Consider the following 24,517-nt stretch of genomic DNA (forward strand, 5'->3'; position numbering starts at 1 on the left):
GAAAAGCACTCAGTACCTTTATCTTATCTCGTTAAAGACGTTTATATTTATCACAATATATGATTCTTGTGTAGTATAAAACAAATTGCTTTGGTTATCGGCGTAGTTCGTATACGTCTCGCTTGACATTTGTCAATTTTGTTAACTTATACAAATATTAATATTTGTATTTTGATTTTATAGTGACTTTTATTGATTTTAATAAAACCAGTTTAAAAAATAATCGTACTTGTATAACGTAATACTTTTATAATTTTTGAAATAAAATAATTTCCATAAAAAGATACTGTAGTGAGTCACAATTACCATTTTGACACATGCGCTGATTGGCTGTTGGAAAACACGTATAGCCAACATTCCGGCAGTGTCGTTCCGGTCGCCCGCTGTCGTGGAGTCGGTGAAGTGAGTGGTGAAATTTTTACGTGTTTAACATCAAAAAATGGTAAGTGAAGAAAATAAATTACAGTGTTTCACGACCGCGTTGTGTTTGTCAATTACGCGAGTGTCCCAATTTGTACTCAAACGCCGCAATTGCAAGTAAAAACCCTGTTCTGTGACCGGTGCCGCCATATTCGCACATCTCTATTGGGAGTTCGCACGCCTTTTCGTAAAAATACTTGTTACCGTCCAGTGATTTTTATGCCACGTGTTGTGTTTTTAACGTTACCCGAGCGCCCCGTCCGATTGTCGGCTTGTGACGAGTGAATGCGGCGAAATGACGGGTCTGTATGTCGGTGTTGAATTTCACGTATGTTGGAAAGGTTACTGGGTTGCAACGCCTTTTTTGACGTCGTACACGAAAATTTGTGGCCCACATAACGTGGCGGGTGCGTAATTTTGCATTTTCTTGGGGCATTATCAGGGCGATGAGACGGCGGCGGTCGGCGTGCGGACCGGAGGGCATCGAACCGCAAGTGATTGCACCGTCGCGCAATCGCAATTGAGTTTGACCATATATGGAGTAGCAGTCGCGCCACCGCCTGTCACCCATTTCGAGTCTATTTCGGGGTGAATAGAGGCTATAGTTGAATTTGGGCGCGTCCTGCCTCCGCAAAGCCGGGACTGGCGGGGTATTGCTCCCGCGAGCCGCTAAGTCAAGGTCATCACGTTGACATTATACCCAATTACAAATCCGTTATGACATTTTAGGCAGAATCTTATCAGAATTGTTTCAACAGCCATTTAATGAGTCAGACACTGCTTTTTAACTGTAAAGATACACATTTCCTTATTTGTTGAAGTTATTGATCGTTAAAATTAGCTATTCATCCTTGTATGGTCATGAATCATGTTGCTGGCTACTTCAGTTCCTAAATGATTCATAGTGCCATAATAGTGTATGTAGGTAGGTAGGTAGTTGCTCTCAGAATAACTTTATGTAGTTCAAGTTTAGTTTTACATGGGGATAATCACTTATAATGACCACACTACCACATTTATTTCTATCCTAACCCAATGACTAAATTTAAAAAAACCTATTTCCACATTTGAAACACTGTACTTTGGTAGTCCAATCATAAATTAATAATCATTATGTTAACATTACACATACCTACTAGGTACCTATCACAATAATTGCAAAGACGAAAGTAATCTAATCCAATCAAGATCCTAAAACCTACTCACTAAATAATTTATTACTCATTAAATGTAATGAGAAAGTAGCTACCTGTGAATCATACAGCCAGACTGAATTACAGTATTATATTTATTTAATCGGTAAGTCATACATATGTATAGTATTTTAACTTTCTAAACAGTAAAACAGCAGCTGTTTTACACCTAGTAGATTGGAGAAGTTTTATAATTATTGACTATCCAGTCTACCAACCCACAGTAGAACAGAGTGGTGGAGTATGCACCATATTCGGGTTAGGTTACATACCTCCAAAAAGCTTTTTTGAGGAACAACTTAACAGCCTATTGCCTAAATTAGTTCATCATGTAACTCCAGATGATTACATGTTACAGTAATTATCGTAAATTACCCGTATTAAAGGTTGACATCTTGCCAAGTCGGTTACAGAGTCCAAACCGTTGAAGTTGAACCTGTTTAGTCTACTATAATTTATTCCAGAGCATAAGAATTAAGATATTCAGAAACTAGCACGAACATTAATCTTAGAAAATGAAACTTGTATGAACTGGTCAAGATTTCATTTAAATATGAAAATAATTTTATACTTGTGAAACTATGCAATACAAATATATTTTATTGCACCAAAATAAAAAAAAATAATAATTATAATTTATAATAATAATATAATTACAAGACTCTTTAACTAGATACATGGCAAATGGCAGCCTTATCGCTTAAAGAGATTTCTTCCAGACAACCATAATGCAAAGGAAAATGTAAAAATTTAAAGATTGCAGGTGCAAACTATAATCAATGCCAGTTTATTATGAAATAGTTATTTTAAAAAAGTAATAAAAAATATATAAAAGATATAAAGATAACATTTTACAGTGTCTTATTTCCAATGGAGAAATACTTATAGAACAACATTGTATGAATTAAACAAACAATAATTAAAATTATTATATAAATTATCAATTATTTATAATTATTAATTAATAAAGACTGTCATAAGTTCTCACCTATATTCCCAATTCAGTTACATTAATCGGAAGATGAACTAAGTACCAAGCTTTCTGTTAGACCAAAATGATAGGTAGTGAGCTGTATTGCAATCAAAGACGCCATGAAGACTCATAAATGAAAAATAAAATATAAATAAATAATAAAACAAACGGGGTGAGCTAAATATAAAACCGTTTAAAAAAATCTTATCTAAATAAAGCAAAACAATAGCGAAGCATTGGAGATGTCCTTAAAACGGTTTAGTAAGATCTACTCTGTACTGGCATGCAGGTATAAAACGATTGATGAATGTCAAGCAAGAGAAGTGTCTCCAGATTGAAGCAAATAGAATTCCATAGTCTCCGCTTACTCCAGTGGGAAATAGGCGTGAGTTTATGTATATGTCTATAAATAAACAAAGATACGGTTTATATCACATAACTGCCTTGAACCTAGGCATAACCACAACCTTCACAGATTATAAGCACCTTGCTACATAAATGAAGCATTATTATATTATTGATTGCATCAAAAACAAATACTATATATTACAAATATTTGCCTTTAGTAAAAAACAAACTAAGGGCCTTTTTGATAAATCACTCTGATGTGATTTTGATTTTCAAAATATCGATTTCTTTCAAAAAATTTCAATCCGAAAAATTGAGACCATAATTTTTACCTGGATTGAAACAAGTTTGTCTATTAAGTGAATTTTCAAAAAGTCTTTCACTATAAAGTGTCAATATACCTACATGAATAATTCGCCTGACTACACTATGGGTTTTCCAAACATATTTGTGCATATTATCAAACAGTTCATCATTATTTATCATATAGGTAATTTGTTTTCAATTGACTATGTCTGATTAATTCAGCATTTAACCCCCAAGTTCACATTGTTTCATTGATAACAGTGTTATTCTAAACTCTAATATATTTATGTATTAATATGAATGTATTGTATCCTTATTGTTATTTTTTAATATCTGTGACTTGCTATAAAACACATGAACACATTTCTTTTATTTGCATTTGCTAATCTGTCTATACAGGGCAAAAAGTAACAACGAATAATGAAAATGCATAACAAAAGGGTGAATATCTCTGGTTTTATTTGCTACAAAATACATTAACACTTTTCATATATATTTGCATATGCTAATCTGTTATTGTAGGTTCAATTTTCCATAAATAAATTATATTTTAAAGGTTGGCTTATCTCTAGAAGAGATGTCGTTCAGCCAACCCTGCGTGGTCGCGGATATTATAAGGTTAAGAGGTCACGTAATGTACCTTACACATAGTATAAACAAGTAAATTAAACACATTATTAAATCTAATAAAACATATCATAATTATAAAAGTTTTTCAGTAGTGTTTAGTGCAGTTTTCACTAACACAGTTGGCTCGATCATTATAGACGGCGATACGGCTCACCGTCTATCACATTGGTCTAACAGAAAGCTCGGTGACGTGTGGGTACTTAGTTCATCTTGCGATAGATGTACCTGTCACTACACCAATTCGGATGTAGTCGTGAGCTTACGTTTAATGTCAATTGTACGGTCACGAATACTAATATGTATACACTTTGAAACCATGTCACATTAACTTTTTTGACAAATTAAACCGTAAGTCTCATTAAATGACAAATATGATAGTGCGACAGGGTTCTAAATTGGGCACATGATATTGCTCATGACTGTACGGAGCGAAGAGTTACCGTTCTACACGTATTAGGTACGATTCTTTATTCTATGACGAGGGATAAACTTATACTTACTTATAGATTGTTTTTAGTGTTGTGTTTATTTGTGCAATAAAGTGTTTTTGTATTGTATAAACTGCGCGTTGTAACGCCCGGATGTATCACTCGGGGAACATTTCCGGCTGTAAAAAGTCGCAAAACTAACCTTTAGGCAGGTAACACCAGAGTTCAAGAAATAATTTGAAAAAGGAAAGCGGCCAGTATACGTACGATTAGGGACTCCTTTCAGCTGGGCCACCTAATGTTCCCGGTTTTTGCAACAAACTCCAACATTACAAAATCTCGTTCTGAAAATACTATTACCGCCGAAAGTAAGACGATCCGTGCTTCGGAAGGACATTAAGCCCGGTGCGTTGATTCCGGTTACTACTTACTGATGTAAGTACGTAGTCGTTACATGAGTCATGTCTGGGGCCTTTGGCGGCTCAATAGTAACCCTGACACCAGGGTTGATGGGGTTGGTAATCCACCTCACAACCCACAAGATCCGCCTATATAACGATATCTTTAAAGTCAGACACTGACCGTTATAGCTATATAACGGCTAGGTATATATAGCTACTATGAGACCGGTCGCTCCCCCCGCCCGTACCTCACCCCAGGTGACGATTGTCTTCACGTTATGACTCATCTGATGATAATGAGAGATCGACTCGGATGTGAGACGATGTACAGTCATGAGCAATATAATGTACCCACTTTAGGACTCTGTCGCACTAACATATTTGACATTTAGTGAGACTTACAGTTCAATTTGTCAAAAAAAATAATGTGACATGGTGCCAAAGTGTATACATATTAATGCTCGTGACCGTACCTACATACGTAGTAGTTTCAAAATTGACGATTCAAAATGTAACTATGTTACCCAATGAACACAGAAACGATTTGGTTTTCGCAACTGTGACGTGTTGAATAAAATTCTAAGCAGAGTCAGATTTTGACAAGCGTGTCTATTGTAAGGTTTATTAACAACAAAAATCGCATGTGATTTTTCAAAAAGGCGCTTAGGTGGTTTTCCTTTCGTCGCATATGGTCAAATTCGCAAAGTTTCACTAAAGGCGACGGCATAAAAAACACACTTATCCCGAATAAGGGTGGAGGCAACATATCTGAAGTTACAACAGGCTGCAAGTTCATAATCGTAATACATACATTTTTTTCCATGGCTTTACCACACGGTACAAAAACGCATTTAATATTCATCATAATTGTTGCCGCAGGTGTGCACATTAAAACTCCACCAGCTACCTCAACTTATTAAAAATCAATTTGTGAAATTTCTCCCGTCGTCTTTGGGATCGATACCGATAAGGTCGCGTCCCCTTTGCATAAAATTTCGATATCAGACCATACTGAATATTCCAAGTAGGTAATTAATTTCACTAATAGATTCGTTTTATTGACAAAAACCTGTCGTGCGAAGCGAATGCAGCGTTTAAAGTTCCAACCAAGTTGGTACGTTTTATTGATATGGTTAACATTAACACCCGTACTTCATGATCCTTTTTAGACTTTAATAGGTGCTTACTTCTTCTGAAAACTAAACAAAAACAAGTAACCCCTTTTTTTTAAAAAAAATACCGTTAATTTCTGTCTTTCTCGTAATTTTTTTATAAATCTTCAGCTTATAGTGAAATCCTCGCAAGCGCCTTTTGGAAAATCACATTCAAATGTGATTTTTGTAAAGAAATCCTCGCAATAGACATTGATCTTTACCCGGATTGAAATTAATGTAAAAAAATAGAGGTTTTGTTGACGAAAATGACATCAGACTGATTTTAAAAAAAGCGCTTACGCCAATTTCTCAAGGCGACAAAATGCTTTCGTATTATTTGTATACTTCTCTTAACAACCGCAGGATTATAAAAATGAGCAAAATACTACAAAGACTCCCAAAGAAAAACCATCTTTTTTATAATTTAATCACGGACTTGAGTTTTGATCATTTCTAAATTGAGATTTTATGTATGAAGTAACTTTTCCGGTTCAGTGATTCATTATTTGAAGCATCTGCTTCGGAATGTTCGTATGAGAAATGCCTGGTCGTGTAAAATGAATTATACTATTTTTTAAGCAGTTAAATTCCTGTCCAATGTGATATAATATATATATTGATTATAAGAGCTCAATTCTCAAGACATACAAATATTACGTTTATTTAAGCGCATGGTAGTTAGCAGGACGAATTCTGGACTGATTATACAACTGCTCGTTTCTCAACACTTCCAAATAATTTACGTTTCAGTCATGCGCCTTATAAAAAATACTTAAATTGTTTAATGTTTTCGGATATTTTAAATATTAGTACATTTCTTTGTTAACGCTGAAAAAGATTTTCATCATGTTGTGTAATTAATTATTCCCATGAGGAAACATTGTTCTTGGGACACGCTTTGGCGTCGATTCTGGATGACGACGTCATGTTCGGAAAAACAGAAATAGCTCGTCTAAACATTATCTGATCTTTCCGCCAAATTATTTGGTAATTATATTATACATAGGAAAATGGTTCTACTACTTTCAATCTTAGGGGGAAAAGATACTAACTCTTCCTGTAGCTAGACATATATCAATGCTTGCCTTTCGATGTGCATTTCATTACGCCACCCTAAACCTAACTTAAGGGAAAAGGGCCCTAGGAACCCCCCTGCAGTGTAATAGCGGCGTTATCCGCATTCAATCGCCGGTCAAGGGGGGTTAAAAAAGCCACATCCAAGCAGTTCATCTAAAGCAATATTGCAATTTGACATTTGTTTGCTTTGCGCGCTTACTTTTATATGCGCAAATGTAATATTGCTTTTTTAGATGAATTGCTTGAATGTGGCCTTTTTAACCCCCCAGTTGCTTATATTGTCGCAGCAAAGTCTTCGTCATCCTCACACACATCGTTGTTGTTAAATTCTCTCTTTCGGACTTAAAGCTGTTATAGCTTGTATGTGTCTGGAATATAACGGAGTAGCCAACAAATGCGCTAGTAAGTTGTTCATTTATTCATTATAAATTACCCACCACCGGTCGAAACGCAACCGCGACATTTACCCTCAAGTACATAAAAGCTTACACCAAACGCAGTCCGGAAGCAGCGCGGACGCAGTTTCAATTCGGGTCCGCGTTACAACCTCATTCAGTTGTCATATTTAATACCTACGTCAATACTCTACCACAACGCACAACGTGGCAATACTCTACCACAAAGTGTTTCTGTAATATTTGTCCTTGAAAAATAATTCGATGGCTTTTTCGTGTAAATCCATGACCCTCACTGAACTGCGCTGCCATCGCACAGGCCTGCAGTCAAACTGCGTTGCTTCTAATCTGATCTGCTTATCGTCCCCTCTATAGTTAAAATTACATAAGCGCCTTTTTGAAAAATCATATTTAGATAATGTGATTTTCATAAACAAAACCTTGTATTCAAGGGCTGAATTTTTACTCGAAATGAAATTTATTATTTATAAATTTAATTTCGAGTAAAAATTCAGACCACATTTTTTTTTTCTGGATTAAATACCAGCTTGTCTATTACGTGGTTTTGTTACCTAAAGACGCCTATGTTGTCTTCTTTCACTATAAGGTGACGTTATGGTGTGCCGGAGTCTTTAGTTATTCATAATGACCTTGTAGCAGAATACAAGTACTGGATTCATTATACATTCACAACACCCTTGATCCAAAACCTTCAATTGCCTCTTGACAACAAGTTCAATTTCAGCCGTTTCCCTGACACGCACAACCAGCAATCGTTTATCAAAACAAGGCTACAGCATCCAAGTTTCCAATGCGTAGGAGTAGCGTACGTCATGAGACGCTATTCCAATGTGCTATTACAGTCGTCTGTGATGCTGTAACACGTGATTCCATCAACAAAGAGCTTTTGGAAAGACCCCGTCATTAATAAAATTAGCGTCCGTCAGATGTATAATTGTAGTTTATACGCAGTAAAATACTTTATTGCATGAAAATGTAGAAGCCATTTCGATACAATAACACTTTATTGCACGATGTAACTGAAACTACTAAGTACAATTATTATTAAATATAATAAAGTACAATAAAATAGAATAAACCTGCGGCGTTATTGGTAAGTCAGCAATTTGAAAATCTGCAGTCAAAGACATCCGGACACGATTTTTTTTCTGAATCAGCTGGCAAATGCAATCTAATCGAAACTCAAGGAATTATACCCCTTTTACTCGTAACGCAGCATGATTAGGGTGAGATATCTCTCGGCTCTATCTTACTAAGGTAATTATCGTTAGTGCGAGAGAGAGTATCTGTTTCTTTCGCGCTAGGCGATGGACTATATCTCTGTCCTGATGTCATTGTAATCATGTATAATATCTCCATCCGTCGCTCGAGAGCAAATAAAGTAGGTGTTTTATTACCAGTATCCCTGCCAAGTTTGATCTACTGCCTTCGCGTCGTAAATTCTCCCCAGGCAGTTAACGTTTTAAGATCTTTTCCGATAGTCCACATTCAGTGCCACAGTTATTCGGTCTAATCGAGATAAAATCTGATTCTTAATTGACTGTTTATTTCATACTTATTACGCAACGGTGAATAGATAAATGTCGTCCGCCATATTTAAGAAAGGATTGTCGAATTTTATGCTTTGTTTTAGTTGTACAAAAAAAAAATCCGTGATAGCCGTGTTCAGAGAACGCGTGACTTCATCGCATGGTCACGGGTTCGAATGTCTGCTCTGGCTCTAAACCACTGAATTCGCCTTTAAGAGTCTGAATTCATGTTTCAATTATAGATAATTGACCCCTTCACGGACAGAGACCAAAAAATGGGTCATTGATGGTTCATAATAGGTAGTGTGAGAGTATGACAACTTGGAATCGGGACGTCATTAGACGTTCTGTCCTTGAAAGTGTTAATATCACGTGGTTTCCAGGATTTATGAGAAAAATATCAAGTTTTTACCACTCTCGGACCTAACCAAATTTTTAATAGGCGTAATGCGATATTTCTAGTGTTATTATAATTGGTTTCATAAAGCTATTTTGATAACCTCATAAAATATGCAGGTCGAATGTGACTTGCAAGAAATACCTACACATTTAGTGTTGCATTCCACCTATGTCCGATATCACATTTCGAAATACATATCTATCAATCCATCGCTTATGTTATAATAAAATAAATCCATCGTAAAATCATTTAATAAAATGAGAATATATTCCTCAAGATGTTTTTTCTGTGTCTCAAATCTTACATGAAACAAATTCACAAAACCATTAACCCTTAAACTGTCGGAACGCAGATTTACACGAGACAACAATGTAATATCTATAGTAGGTATCTGGCGACAGCACTAGCGTTAACACAAAACTCGTCGAAAACTAAAGTATAAACCAATAGAAAACACCTTGGAAACGTACCAGTGAAGACTTGAAGAGCCAGAAAAACGTATCTCCCGCGCGTACCAGAAATAGCGCGAGACATTGGCCGTAGGTGCTAATTATAGAGGTGTGCACATGTGTACGTACATATGCCCCTAGGAGAGCGGCGGTTATTGATCTTGCTACCCGATTACCGAGTCTGCCAGTCGAACGATTTGGCTCAATGAAAGTCTTAAATGGTCAGCCAGTTTCGTTAGTGTTACTTGCATGATCTGATGACGATAAACACATGGAATTTGAATGAGTTTGTATCTGTGTTGACGTTTTTTTATGTATGATAAGCAAGCATTTGACATGTATGTATTTGGCATAATACATAAACATAATTACCTATATCACGACTATATCCCAATAGGGGTAGTCGCAGGTACATCCATAGCAAGATAAACTAAATACCCACACCTCACCGAGTTTTCTGTTAGACCAACGTGATAGATGGTCAGCTGTGATGGTCGAGCTAGAACTTAACGCGATCAAGAACTTAGCATAAATATGGCGCTTGTGATTCTTTCGTCACTTTTGGCGTGGGCCAACAAAAGAAACGTAATAACGTACCTAACAGTCCAGTATTCACCAAAGAGTTAAGTGTGTATTTACTGCCTTTACCAATGACGTTTATAATCCTCGCTATTTCAAACCGAAAAGTCAAAATTCGCATTCTCGAGAACCCAGTCATAATTTACTTTTACATCATCACTTCACGCAGATGTGATAGCTGCTATAATTTTGTAATCAAAACTGCCTTTCATCCGATGGCTTTTCTTTTTCATAACTCATCCTCCAGACGTGATACACTACACGTTGATCCACATTTTATAGCAATTTATAACGAATTTTAGCTAGACAGTGGTGCTAATTCCTGCAGACGCCATCTAATTTTATTTTAAGTAATACTTGTCATTTTCTTATTCGCTGAAAAGGAAAGGGACGGATGTTTGACAGCTCTTAATTTTAGGAAGAATGAGTAAATTAAAGAATAACCCGGGCGAATCAAAAAAGTATCACGCTGGTATGCAAACCGGTTGACGTGTGCTGTCAACTGAATTCTGTCGGGTTATCGGCCAATGTAAAAAATTTAAAGGGTTGTTTTAGATTTGTGCTTAAAACTGACGTGTGTTCCATAAGTTTTATGCTTGTCGATTATCCGTCCTTTTCCTTTTCGGCGGATAAGAAAATGACAGGTATAACTTAAAATTAGATGGCGTGTGCAGGAATTAGCACCACTATGGAGACTGACAATATTTAGGAACACTCAACAGTACGGCCGCCTACATTTGAGATTCTAGTTTGTGTCCTTAATGTTCTTTCTTATACTCTTTTATCTGCCTAAAGGTTAGTTAATAACGTTTCCAAAGAGGGAATATTCTAGGGAACGGCACATCCTAGTTGTACTATTGATTTAACGTGCGATAAAAGGGTGTGGCGATAATTACCTATACGATGATGTTGACTACTACAAACGCATTCGATCTGGCAAATGGCATTGACATGATTGACGTATGCTGAAGTAAACGTCCATTGATTAGATCAAGCTGGTATGGTGTTTTTTTTTTTTTTGACGTGACTTATTGTAGATTTGCCACAGATGGCGTTAACTACTTGGCCGGACAAATGGGGAGCGCTGAAGGCTCTCACCCGGTACAACGTTTAAGACAACATGAAGTGTAGCTTAAGAATCTTCACTGAAAGCCAGACAAAGAAATGATTAGCAATGCCTCACTTTCGATTGCAGCCTCACGACTGGCATTCTCGATAAGAACGCATTCTTGCTGAGTCACTCTGACATTCTCAGCCGGAGCAGTCTAACCTCCACCCTATATACAGATGGTTAGATATTATTTCCGGTTACCGATTTTGTTTAGATGATTTGAAATGGATTGCTATGGCGAAATGCCACGTGAAATGTTCTCGACAAATCTATCGATTTGATAAGGTGAAGCACAGTCTATAGGTCATCTAACGACTTGAAAAGTCAAAATACATAAACTCGCGTCTATTTCCCGTTGGGGTTGAGCATAAACCACGAGATTCCACTTCTTCTATAGTGGGGATTGTGAAGTGGATTACCATCCCCATTATCCCTAGTATCAGGGTTATTACTGAGCCGCCATAGGCCCTTGACATGACTCTTATAACGACTACGTACTTACATGAGTAAGTAATAACCGGGACCAACGGCTTAACGTGCTTTCCGAAGCACGGATCATCTTACTTTTGGACAATCAGGTGATCAGCCTGTAATGTCCTAACCAAACTAGGGATCACAAAGTGATTTTCGCGATTTGTCCCCACCGGGATTATGATGGAAGGCACGTTAAGCCGTTGGTCCCGGTTACTACTTACTGAATGTAAGTAAGTAGTCGTTACATGAGCCATGTCAGGGGCCTTTGGCGGCTCAATAGTAACCCTGACACTAGGGTTGATGAGGTCGGTACTCCACCTCACAGCACATCCCACATGATAGAAGAAGAAGATAAGGCTATAGTAGACATTTGTGGCGTAAAGACATTGAGGATTCTCGCAAGTATTTGTTTTTAAAAACTGAACGTTTTGACGAGTTTAATAGGTACTCGTAAATAAACAAGATAGCTAAAATGCAGCGGCCTCGAAAATACTTGAGACGCGACGCCAGCTGTAGGCTAAATGTGTTGTTACATCGTTTTAGACGAGACTCGAAATATATACACACAGTATAACAACTCACGCACTCACACATACGATCATAAAGGTAGAAAGAATGGAAGCTCTTTTAATCGACGTATATGTGTGATAATAAACCCCCATGCAAGTTTGGGGGCCAATTCAAAGTGTTTTTTATACTGTCATTACAAGCAAGGAAACCTGTTTTTTATTACACACATTTTACAACATATACTTTTCAAAGCTTCCAGTTTTAACAACAACCAAGCATTCAGTACACCGAACTTGCAGCCTTTTACATACGAAGTCCTAAGATGGATATTAATAAGAAATATTTTTTGTCAGAAAATAAATTTAAAACTCGCGTAAAGCTTACTTTATGTAAAAAAGCTTATTATAAGATTAATGATTACCTAAATGATAAAAATGTCTGGTATTGAATGTGTTCCTCTGTTATTAAATAACTTGTAATGTACCCTCATTGATTTAAAAGATGTGTTGCTGTTGCAGTTTCCTGTCATTTCTTCTCCTCAGCCATAACACCTTGCGAAATGACGTAAATTCAAAAATGTTACATTGACCTTTAACAAGTGTTTCTGCTTTCTGATAATGGTGAACCATATGGGCATTGATCACAGCCAGAACACTACAAAAATCTCATTCTAACGAGCGAACGAAACAGTCCGAGCGTACGCTGACAGTCTCCCCTTTACTTAGCGGCTTGCGCACATTTACATAATGTACCCAGAGGTGAGGTGTGGTTGTTCATCTTGCTATCTTCTTCTCTCGTGTGGGTTGTGAGGTGGAGTACCAACCTCATCAACCCTAGTGTCAGGGTTACTATTGAGCCACCAAAGGCCCCTGACATGGCTCATGTAACGACTACTTACTTACATCAGTAAGTAGTAACCGGGACCAACGGCTTTACGTGCCTTCCGAGCTAGTTAGTCTTTATTCTTATAGTATGATGATCATCCCAACGATAATAGTTAGTGGTCCAATATATATGTTTTAACACTGGTTGAATATTGTACAAACGCTCTTCGACTTGGCACCGCTGTCGGCTGGACATGACCCACTTGATATTTGAAGACAGCCACTGACAAGAACTTCTGCGCCGTTTACAAACCTTTTTTTTGACGTAAATGTTTACCCCGGACTTCCACCAATGAGCTATTCATTTATCTTAAGGTACTCCCTTACCGCGAACATTCGCACGTAATGTTACAGATCCGAGCATTACATCGGTTAGGGAGGAAAACCGGCTAATAAGCAGATAGATATGCAGTGTTGTAACGTATCACCTGATTGTCCGAAAAAAATAAAATGGTTCCGTGCTTCGAAGGGCACGTTAAGCCATTAGTCCCGGCTATCAACCGTAAAAAAACACTAGGTTAGGTTAGGCCAACCCGCATAGAAGCAGCAGCGTGGTGGAGTATGCTCCATACCTCCTGTTGATTGAGGCCTGTGCCCAATAGAGGGACTTAAAATATACTTAATTAGAGATTTCAAAATGGGCTTAGACTTCGTGTCCATGTTTTGTTTAATGTGTTACCTGATTATCTTACCAATTCCAACTGAAAATCAGCGTCATAGTCTAGCCTATGGCATTACGCTAAGATGGAACCGTTTCGGCATACATTCATAATTGTATTATTTTGTTTTAATATGTGAAAACAATAAGTATGTCGAATAAATATTTTTTCTTTCTTTCTTTCTTTCTTTCTATATAGGCTCCTTCCGCCATATTTATTAACGAAACCATCCCTCGTTCCAGGCGTCAGGCGTGACAGTATCTGATGCGTGCAAAACGACGTACGAAGAGATAAAGAAGGACAAGAAGCACCGCTACGTGGTCTTCTACATCAGGGACGAGAAACAAATCGACGTGGAGACGGTCGGCGAGCGCAACGCCGAGTACGACGCGTTCCTCGAAGACCTGCAGAAGGGAGGCACCGGCGAGTGCAGGTTCGTGACATGACTCGTTTACATTCAGCCGACTGCCGCGACATCTAGGAAAGGCACAGCACAGTGTATTCTCTCTCGCTCGTTGTCCCAGCTATTACAGACCCGCCCCGGCTTCTCCTGGCCATGAAGGGTCACTAGAGAATCTCCCATAATAATAGACAGTCCATCATGTTGAAGCTGATATAATCACTAATTGACGACTTTTACGTGATTATTAAATGTCACTCTGCTCCTGTGGCACACCGGCCTGCTTCTCTATCGGGGAACGGTGGTTCGAACCCCGGTACTGGACTAACACCAATAAGTTGTTCTTTTAAAGTGTAATTTTCACTAACAGTTTTGCTCGACCAATTATAAACGGCGATACGGCTCACCACTTATCACGTTGGCATAGAATAAGGAATACTACTTATAGAACGCCAACTTTCCGCTCCCCACCAGTGTCCCCCCTCAGTCTTACTTTAGTCTTCAATCGTATGGGCGTCAGACGTCACACACACAGATGCGCGTGTACGACGTGTAGTGTCTGTAAAACGAGGTGTTTTGCATGAAGTGTTCGGGATGTGACGTTGGTCTAACAGAAAGCTCGGTGAGGTGTAGGTACTTAGTTCATCCTTAGGTACTTAAATGTACCTCTGACTACCCCAATTTAACGGCCTCTGTGGTCCAGTGGTTGAGCGTTGGACTCACAATCCGGAGGCCCCGGGTTCGAATCCCGGTGGGGGCATATCACAAAAATCACTTTGTGATCCCTAGTTTGGTTAGGACATTACATGCTGATCACCTGTCTGAAAGTAAGATGATCCACGCCGGAAGGCACGTTAAGCCGTTGGTCCCGGTAACTATTTACGATGTAAGTAAGTAGTCGTTACATGAGCCATGTCAGGGGCCTTTGGCGGCTCAATTATAACCCTGACACCAGGGTTGATGAGGTTGGTATTCTACCTCACAACCCACACGATAAGAAGAAGAAGACTACCCCAATTAGGATATAGCCGTGAGCTATTATGTTATATGCTCTACTTAGCAGAGATAACACAAATAATGGTTTGCAACGTTGCAGATATGGTTTGTTCGACTTCGAATACACGCACCAGTGCCAGGGCACGTCGGAGGCCAGCAAGAAACAGAAGCTGTTCCTCATGTCGTGGTGCCCTGACACCGCCAAAGTCAAGAAGAAGATGTTGTACTCCAGGTGAGGATAGTATTTGTATACAGGGCTTACCAAACTAGTTGGCCAGCTAGTTCCGCCCACATGCAAGAGATGGCGCCACATTCAATAATGCAGTCTTGAAGCAGTCCTGAAACGCGATATCGAAGTTTACACAGCGAGACGCATATATACAACTTCCAACATGACTCAAATGAATCGTCGATCCCTAGTCACACTATCAACTTGTGACTAGCGGGGTATCGAACTTAGGCAAATGTTGAGTCTTATAAAGAAGTCAAAGAATTGGCCTTTGTTAGACAAGAATGGAGCATGCTACACTGACAAGAGCGTGGCTCTTAAATTAATGATGAGAGGGGTGATAGTGGCACCTTACATACACTCCTCGCCAGCTACCAATCTTCAACCCTGGTGTCAGGTGCCTTTGGCGGCTCAATATCACCAGGGTTGATGAGGTTGGTAATCCACCACACAACCCACACGATAGAAGATTGTTAGCTGGCGAGGAGTGGGTGTAATATACTATACACCTCTGCCTACCCCTTTGTGGATACAGGCATGATGCTATACTGCCTATGTTATTGATTCAGTTATCATTATAATTATAAGCATGTTCTGCAAACAAGGCCACAATACCGTGAATATGACAATCTAATCGAAAAGATAATTCGCGATAAACTTGAGTTTGGTTTTATCGATGTAATCGCTTTGATACTTATGTATGTGTCACTAGCAATGCAAACATAATATATAGAAATGTGATGTGCCCCGCAGTAAAAAGAAGCAAATAACCTAGCCTTTAGGCAGATAGGACCAAAGAACCCTAGCCATAGAGGCAGCCAATCAGCTCGCGGCACCTAACACTTCAGGACCCCGATACCGACCCCGCCGGCGTTATCGACGACGTCCCCCAATCAGCGCTTAACGCTATCGACCCACTAGGGTCGATTAATTTTCATTTGGTTAAGACATTACTGGCTGAACCTAAATAACTAAATTGAAAAATTTCATCTTTTGTCGCAGCTCTTTCGACGCGCTGAAGAAGTCCCTGGTCGGTGTACAGAAGTACATCCAAGCGACCGACCTCTCCGAGGCTTCCCAGGAGGCCGTCGAAGAGAAACTGCGCGCCACGGACCGCCAGTAAACCGCATTTGTACGACCGACGGCGCCGCGCCAACGTTGGCCCAACCTCGCCCAACACGCGCCAGCACCATCCTCCCCATGGCCTAAACGTTACCATGCATTTACAAATCAAATGGTCTCCGTTCGACTATGTTGGGCCAACGTGCGTTTAGGAGGGAATCGTATCCACTAGTAGTTTTTATACTCGAACTGTAGAACTATTTAAAGCTTTCAAATCCGCTGCTGTAAGATAGGACTAGTGGTTAGTAAATCAATGTATATGTTTGGTATGTCATACTGGATGTACGTGTCAACCCACTGGTGGGTGCGGTTCATTCCAGCAGTCAGTATTGCGGCACGGCGCTCACACAATCGCATGGGTTCTTTTCATATTAATTTCATCAGTCCTTAAAGCTTTCTTATGCAGTTTTTCGGAGCGGTCCTTAAGGTCTACTGTGTACAGATAGCTAACTGTATATCGGCCGACTCTAAGCTAATAAGGGATTATGTAATTTAAATGTAATTATTATATTTTTTTCCTATAAAGAGTTAAGCTCAAATTCTGACGCGTAGGCGTTTTCATTTTTAAATACAGGTTACGTACGACACGTAGGACAAAACTGTCTGCGAACACCTAGACACGTTGATACCAAAGTGGCACTGGTTTTGTCTGTATGTGCGTTGATGCATTATAGCGTACGCCGGTCGGCTTTTTATACTATTTAGATTGTAAAATAAGGAATGTACGGTTTTATACGGTCGTCGGAGGTTTTGGTTTGTAATCGCTCATTGCTTGACACGAATCAAACTGGCGGGCGATTGAATGAGTATTTTGTAACCAAATTTATCCAGAAATACACTCGATATAAGTGAAGATTAGTTGTTTCATTTAAATGCACGAAACACCTCACATTTACACACACACACAAAGAAACACATGACAACTAGGTCCTAGCAACAATAAGCTCACGACTACAACCCCATTTGTCAGAAGTACAGTCATGAGCAATGTAATGTGCCCACTTTAGGACTCTGTCGCACTAATATATTTGACATTTAGTGAGACTTACAGTTCAATTTGTCAAGAAAGTTAATGTGACATGGTACCAAAGCGTATACATATTAATGCTCGTGACCGTACATCCTTCGCGAGATGACCTAAGTACCCGCACCTCACCGGGCTTTCTGTTAGACCAACGTGGTAGGTGCTGAGCCGTATCGCCGTCTACTCAATATACAGGTCATGGTGTGAATCGATCACCATGTTACCATGTCACTAACACCCTGTATTGTTCGAAGAAAATTAAGATAAAAGGTCACATACGAATGAAGACAAAGTTTAATCGTCAAAACATTTATTTAAAATCTATTAATGGCATATACCTATTGCTATGTCTATCCAACTATCACAAGAAATGTTTAAGTACACAGAAAGTAGCAAAATTTCAAGTTAACACTGAAAAATTTTGGTCTGTTTAAAACGTGGAAATGAGCTCTTTTGACATGGGCATTTTAAAATCACGTAAGGGCCAATTCAGTACTAACATAACACGCGATTTCTTGTTTAAACTTTTCATATAATGCAGAATGATACTAAATTCGTTACTCGACTCACTTTGCCCGTATGTAACGTCAGATACCCACAAAATTATTATTGCCCTTTTGAACATCATGAGAAATATAGAGAGGTACTGTGGTATAGACAGCGTAGGTAAATTTGTATAGAAAATGTAGTTAATACAGTAACTATTAAATAGTTGAAATAAAAGCAGTGGTGCTATGCTAAGTAGGTATCAGTATAGCATTTGGTTGAAGAAAAAACTCGACCCCCCCACTCCCCATACCAGGCCCTCTATGAAAATAAGTACCTATTGAAGGTAGCTCTTAAATTTTAAAAATATTGTGCGTTTTCTAGCATACACTGCTTTTATTTGTATAAATAGGCATCAAAGATAAGCGATCCAAATAACTACAAAATGTTATTCTGCTCTAAATAGATTGAAATCGTTTCAATTCACAATTATTTATTTCTTACTTATCTACAATCTAAATAATGCACTCGAAGAATTTTAAAATTCTTAAAACCTCTTAATTATTATCTTGAAGATGAAACATTCCAAAATTACATTTTATTTAAATGGATTAACGATTTTTTTATTTGGTAATATCCTCTAACAATTTAGATATGTACTTTAATAGAGTCCATCTCTGAATAGATGTTAACCTTTTTAACTTTAGAGAAATATATTAATTCATTGGTCGTAATCAAATTCAGTATTTATTTACTTTGTTATTATAATATAACTTCAAACACCAGTGACAACAGAACTCACGCCCGTAATATATGAGAATGAGCAGAACTGCAAGTCGCCAGAAATAGTGTTATTTAATCCATGCCGGAAAACGACTGCAGTCCACACCTTTCGTTAAATAATCTTCCATCATTCAAAAGGAAATATTAATAGACTTGTAAATAATCATGTACCTACTGACTGTATTTTGGAAAAAACACGCCCCTAAGGACTTACAGAAGCTTCATTTTAAAGTAGATAAATTGTCGTCGAAAAGTAGTTTTGTAAATGACAAAGAACCTACTTTTAAGTTTGTTCCTTTTTTATATTTAAAATCAGTTGGTATCTGTAATAAACAAAATTATCCTACTGAAACAAGTCAAGAGACACACTCTTGTAATAATAGTATAAGTATTAATTAAGTAATACTTTAAATGAGACTTTAAACAACAAGTCTTAAAATTCCTTGATTGATATTTGTGAATATATTTAAGTACTTAAACCGTGTATCTCATAAAAGTTCTGTAAAAAATGTACGTTGTAAGATTTCGTAGTTTTTAAAATACGCGCGAAAATAATTTTGCAAAATAGAACAGAAACAGGATGTCGGTATTGTTGGCAATACTTGTCGCAATTGGACCAATCACATTCATTTAATTAAAAAATATTGCCAGTGCTGAAAAAGTTATCCTACTAATTTATACCATGTTTTTCGACTATCGAATAAATAAATGATTTCTCATCGAATATTTTTATCAAATCAGCAACTTTAAAAACTGTTTCATCATGATTATTTTATCATTAATCTATAAATATGAATGCAATCATGAACGAAAGTGTCTCGCACACACTTCCATTCCATTGATTAAGACGCGTCATTTTAGAGCATTTTGAAGAAGGTACCACATTGTTTCGTAAAGATCTATCCGATTCGATTGATCCGCAGTGGAACATAGGTTGTCCACAAACGTGGTACCGGATTTTCTTCGCTCGTTAGATTGAACCAGTATGTTTTAAGGCCTGGATTATATGCTGATCGTACTGATGGTGTCTGCCGGGGCCGGAGTCACACTGGGCTGCTGTATCGCCGGGTCTAGGAGAGGAATGCTGTCCGTTGTCCTGAGAAAATAAAAGTAGATGACTTAATATAAAAAGTATGTGGACAGAATATTGAAGTAAAGTTATTCGTGTGTCTGTACTGCACGCAGAGGCATACCCGCCGACATAGTATCAATGTCTTCCTAAATCCTTAACAAATAGAAGGATAACTATCCTTAAATATAAATATCTATAGGATATTATTTCGTTGATTATCTTACCTAGTTCTAGCGATGGCAGGCTCGATTACAACATCTTCACAGCATGGTTGATTCGCGTTCTTGTTACGAACAATCGGCAAAGTCGTACAGATTGTTACAGTCAAGTACACGTACTGAAAGATGTACAATGCATTACGTTTACTGTTTTGACTTGACTGTGTTATACATTTAGTAGGATAAATATTTAATCATGTATTGCAAATGGCAATATTTTTATTTTTCGACAATCTTTAGTGTTTCTTACTGGAATGTAGGTACATAATTTATAGGGTAAGTATGCTAAAGTAAGCAGGCAGATATGGAAAGTTCTGGAAATTTTAGTAAAACACAAACAACAACTTTTCTTTTCTCACCATCGCGACGACGAGTATGAGGTAAATAGTCGGAGTAGACCAATGCGCGGCGTTTTCTATAGCCACCACACCCATCACCCAGTTGATGGCGAAGAAAGGTTCTAACACCAGACACAGGTGTAAATATGTTTTCAATTCGTTCCCTTCCGTGTTCCAGCTCCATTTCCAGGATAAGTTGTCATTGTACAACATATTTAGTAGCCCCTTGTCGTTAATCGTTTTAGCGTTCGACTGCAAAGGTTATATTGTCAATTAATGTGATATAAAGACATGACTGCTAATAAGATTCATGAAATCTAACGTTACAATTAATTACCTCATTTTCAATTCCGCATTCGCCGTTTCCAGTATTACCTGGCAGATGCAAATTAACATAACCGCAATCATCTTCACTCAAATTATATTCTTTATCCAAAGTATCCGTGCTGTCTGTATTCTTCCTGCTACTTCCGGGAGTGTAAATATTCAAAGTATCTATGCTGCCATTTTTATTATCCTCAAGTTGCTCATTTTTCGGCCAATTTGCTATGTGGTGGTCAACTAATTCTTGTATTTTAGCTGTTAGCATTTCAGCTTGTTTCTTGTTAACGCTTTGTAGGCCTAGAATTATGATGGCAGTGTTGATCAAGATTAAAACCATGGCAGGCACCATGAAGCCCATAACCATGCCTTTCTCGATGGACATCCAGCAGTAATGTTTTATTTCGTAATGCTCCATAGAAAGAGCGTAATTGAACTGAAACAAAGGATTTCAAAGTACTGGAATTTCATCAAGAACAAATATTAATTATCGAACCCCAAGTTGGGCTCCACTTAAACTATTCATAAAATATTTTTTAAGTTGCCTTCCGAAATACCAGCATTTCCTGGACATACTGAATATGACTGTGTCACATTAGTACTTAGAAAGTTTAGAGTAGTTATGAGTTGAACTTGTCACTTTAAATTAGGTCCCACGTTGGGCGCCAATTTCAAAATTGCTCATATATACACTTATTTGCGACTTACCATGACGACGACAGCAGGCACACCATAAGCGAGTAAGTAGTTATACTTCAATGGCAACAGAGTGTCGCAGGCGCAGTATTCGGCGACTGCGGCTGCGAGCGCCACTATCCACATTGCACAAGTGAGATAGGTATAATGAAGAAGTAAGGCTACTCGTTCACATTGTGATGGAGATGACACACCCTGTGGAGAAAGAAGTATATATCAAACAGAGCTAATCGATTAGCTTCCAAAGAAATCATCATGGTATTAAGACTGGCTAGTTGGTTACCACTATCTTATTTGCTAGTTTTTCTTATTTTATTGTAATAACTACTAACAATTTTATATGTCATAGAAGATTATATATTATATTTTCTAAAGATAAATAGCTATTGCTTCTGTGTGACGGTAGCGCACCTCGGTCAACAAAGGACCTAAATCCGGTTCCGGTTGTCCGTGTCAGCACTAACAAATGCCAGGTCAGAAATCAGAATCATTTATTCAACGTAATTATCATGGATAAACTTGTTGAAGGTCAATGTAACATTTTTGAATTTACGTCATTTCGCAAGGTTTTATGGCTGAGGAGAAGAAATGACAAGAAACGGCAACAGCAACACATCTTTTAAAAACCAATGAGGGTATACATTACAAGTTATTTAATAACTAGAGGAACACATTCAATACCAGACATTTTTATCATTTAGGTAGTCATTGGTGCTAATTCCTGTAAATACCATCTAATTTTATTTTAGGTTATATCTGTCATTTTCTTATCCGCCGAAAAGGAAAGGGACGGGTAATCGACAAGCATAAAATTTATGGAACACACGTCAATTTTAAGCACAAATCTAAAACAACCGTCTAAAAATTCGCCCGGGTTATTCATTTATTTACGCATTCTTCCTAAAATTAAGAGCAGTCAATCATCCGTCCCTTTCCTTTTCGGCGGATAAGAAAATGACAGGTATAACTTAAAGTAAAATTAAGAGATGTCTGCAGGAATCGGGGCCATTAATCTTATAATAGGCTTTTTTACATAAAGTAAGCTTCACATGAAGTTTAAATTTATTTTCTGACAAATTAAAAATATTCGTTGAGGGCTAAATGGGTGTATAAGAAGAAAAATGAAATATTGTTCATACCATAGCCGCCTGTACGTAGATCAGCGTGCAAGCTGCGAGACAGCAGCACAAGTTGATGTTGATTGGGTACAGTTTGCTGCCACGTCGGAAATCAGCTGCAGGCGCACTCCACATTAACCATGCCATCGCTGCTAACACCAATAATATCGCGATACCGCAAGTTATGAAGATCTGGGAAGTTTCATGTACCTAGTTAATTTCGTCGTTTGCCGAAACTTTCAGACGATATTTTAAAAAAATATAGATTAACGGGCGAGTCCTACATCAGCTTGCACTACAAAATAAACATATACAACCTAAGCACTAACGGCAGTCATTTCCATATAGTTCGAGTGATTTAAATAGGTAAGTACGTGACATTATAATTCATCAAATCTTACCAGTATCATCCATTCGTTGCGAACGTGGCAGTTATTGAACCCGTAAAGGTAAGTTACACTATCGATAATATTGTGTTCCTTTAGATCCGCGTCTGCTAGGGAGTCATCGGGAAGATCGACTTCCGTTTCCGCCACTTTACTTTCAGACTTGATCACTGAAAGAAAGTACTTAATTAGAAAAAAATCTTTCGCATTTTCATCAATACTTTGTTTACGTTGTCAAAGAACTGTTTATTTAGGTCAGTCAATAAAGTTGCCTTATTCATTATTCGTCAGAAATGAACGTTTCATACACTTTCATAAAAGCTCTTACCTTGATTAGTCCTTGAAATAAATTCAGGATTGGGGTACAACGGCGGATTATCATCATAAATGGAAGACGTGAAGTTAGAGACGACTCCTCCATACTCAGTGTCGTACGATGTTATATCGTAGTCAGGCCTATCATCAGCTCGAGGGTAGGTGGTCTTATGGTACTTGATAGAAACTGGTTGAAACGATCGGTAAGAAGGAGCTTTTTGATTTTTGAAAAAACTATCATCCATACTTGATCTACGCACATGGTGCGTAGTTTTGTTTTGTTGGAGCACTAGAAGAGAAATTAAATATGAATAGTAATTTCATTTATATTGTAATTTATATTTATCTAAATAGAGTTTATTAGCTTACCATTAGCATCAACTATAAAATTCTGCTCTATAAGAGCTACTAAAAAGATTATTTTCAGAATATAAACACTCATCCTTATTTTCTATGAAATTAAAATTAACTTCCTAACATTGAGTAATAATGCACTTATATAGAAACTATTACACAGATGATTCAAACATGTCTTATTTTTAACTGGTTAATACACATAGACCGTTGTTTATTTTTCAATCACATGATTGTGAAAAGCTTTCATGAAACTGAAAATCGATATTACATTTTCCATTCCTTTGCACGTGCGCTGTAGTATCTCCAATGTTTAGACAGAAGATGTATATGTTCTTGTTTTATCACTGTGTTACGTACTTTGCTTTTTGGTAAGTATTTAAAGGTGGAACTTGGGGTTTAATGAAAAAGTTAAAATAAAATTTTAAAATGTTTTTCGACAAAACCATTATATCGTTGTCTTTTTGGTAGAAATTTAAATCAGAACAAGGCAACCCTAATCCGGTCTGTCAACCACATGGCTTTTTAGCGGGAAACGGGAACGGGACAGTTGCTTTCTTCATTGAATAATCTAAATAATTAATACGAAGTGGTGTTTTGTGGTTAATGATCGCATTAAGTTAGTCGGAAGACATTCGCGAGTGTTATTACATTGGAGTATTCAATAAACAAAGTGTATCTGCCTATTTTCGCTTCGTGCTAGGAAGCCGCTTCATAG

The 24,517-nt window shown here is 37.7% G+C and overlaps 2 protein-coding genes across 2 annotated transcripts; one reads left to right on the forward strand and one right to left on the reverse strand.

The window, feature by feature from the left end:
* Positions 1-258: 258 nt before the first annotated feature.
* LOC126378210 (cofilin/actin-depolymerizing factor homolog) lies at positions 259-17,541 on the forward strand. Its single transcript, XM_050026430.1, has 4 exons — positions 259-442; positions 14,184-14,374; positions 15,438-15,569; positions 16,569-17,541. Exons 1-4 carry the CDS (start codon positions 440-442, stop codon positions 16,687-16,689), a joined length of 447 nt encoding a protein of 148 aa, XP_049882387.1. The 5' UTR covers positions 259-439; the 3' UTR covers positions 16,690-17,541.
* A 508-nt stretch (positions 17,542-18,049) lies between these two features.
* Positions 18,050-24,031, reverse strand: LOC126378089 (uncharacterized). The gene is made up of 9 exons (XM_050026252.1): positions 23,815-24,031; positions 23,459-23,734; positions 23,146-23,300; positions 22,766-22,936; positions 21,639-21,821; positions 20,947-21,366; positions 20,631-20,861; positions 20,278-20,390; positions 18,050-20,077 (listed from the first exon to the last, which is right to left on the reverse strand). Exons 1-9 carry the CDS (start codon positions 23,885-23,887, stop codon positions 19,984-19,986), a joined length of 1,716 nt encoding a protein of 571 aa, XP_049882209.1. The 5' UTR covers positions 23,888-24,031; the 3' UTR covers positions 18,050-19,983.
* Positions 24,032-24,517: the final 486 nt, after the last annotated feature.

This window comes from Pectinophora gossypiella, chromosome 25, assembly GCF_024362695.1.
Source record: "Pectinophora gossypiella chromosome 25, ilPecGoss1.1, whole genome shotgun sequence".
NCBI lineage: Eukaryota > Metazoa > Arthropoda > Insecta > Lepidoptera > Gelechiidae > Pectinophora > Pectinophora gossypiella.

What these genes read in the sequence shown, in the direction of transcription:
- LOC126378210 (XM_050026430.1), top strand. An exon ending in GGAGGCACCGGCGAGTGCAG is followed by an intron (nt 14,375 to 15,437) that starts GTTCGTGACATG and finishes GCAACGTTGCAG; the next exon opens with ATATGGTTTGTTCGACTTCG. An exon ending in AAGAAGATGTTGTACTCCAG is followed by an intron (nt 15,570 to 16,568) that starts GTGAGGATAGTA and finishes CTTTTGTCGCAG; the next exon opens with CTCTTTCGACGCGCTGAAGA.
- LOC126378089 (XM_050026252.1), bottom strand. Translation starts at nt 23,887, where the DNA reads ATGAGTGTTTATATTCTGAAAATAATCTTTTTAGTAGCTCTTATAGAG. An exon ending in TTTTATAGTTGATGCTAATG is followed by an intron (nt 23,735 to 23,814) that starts GTAAGCTAATAA and finishes TTTCTCTTCTAG; the next exon opens with TGCTCCAACAAAACAAAACT. An exon ending in GCAACGAATGGATGATACTG is followed by an intron (nt 22,937 to 23,145) that starts GTAAGATTTGAT and finishes GAAACTTCCCAG; the next exon opens with ATCTTCATAACTTGCGGTAT.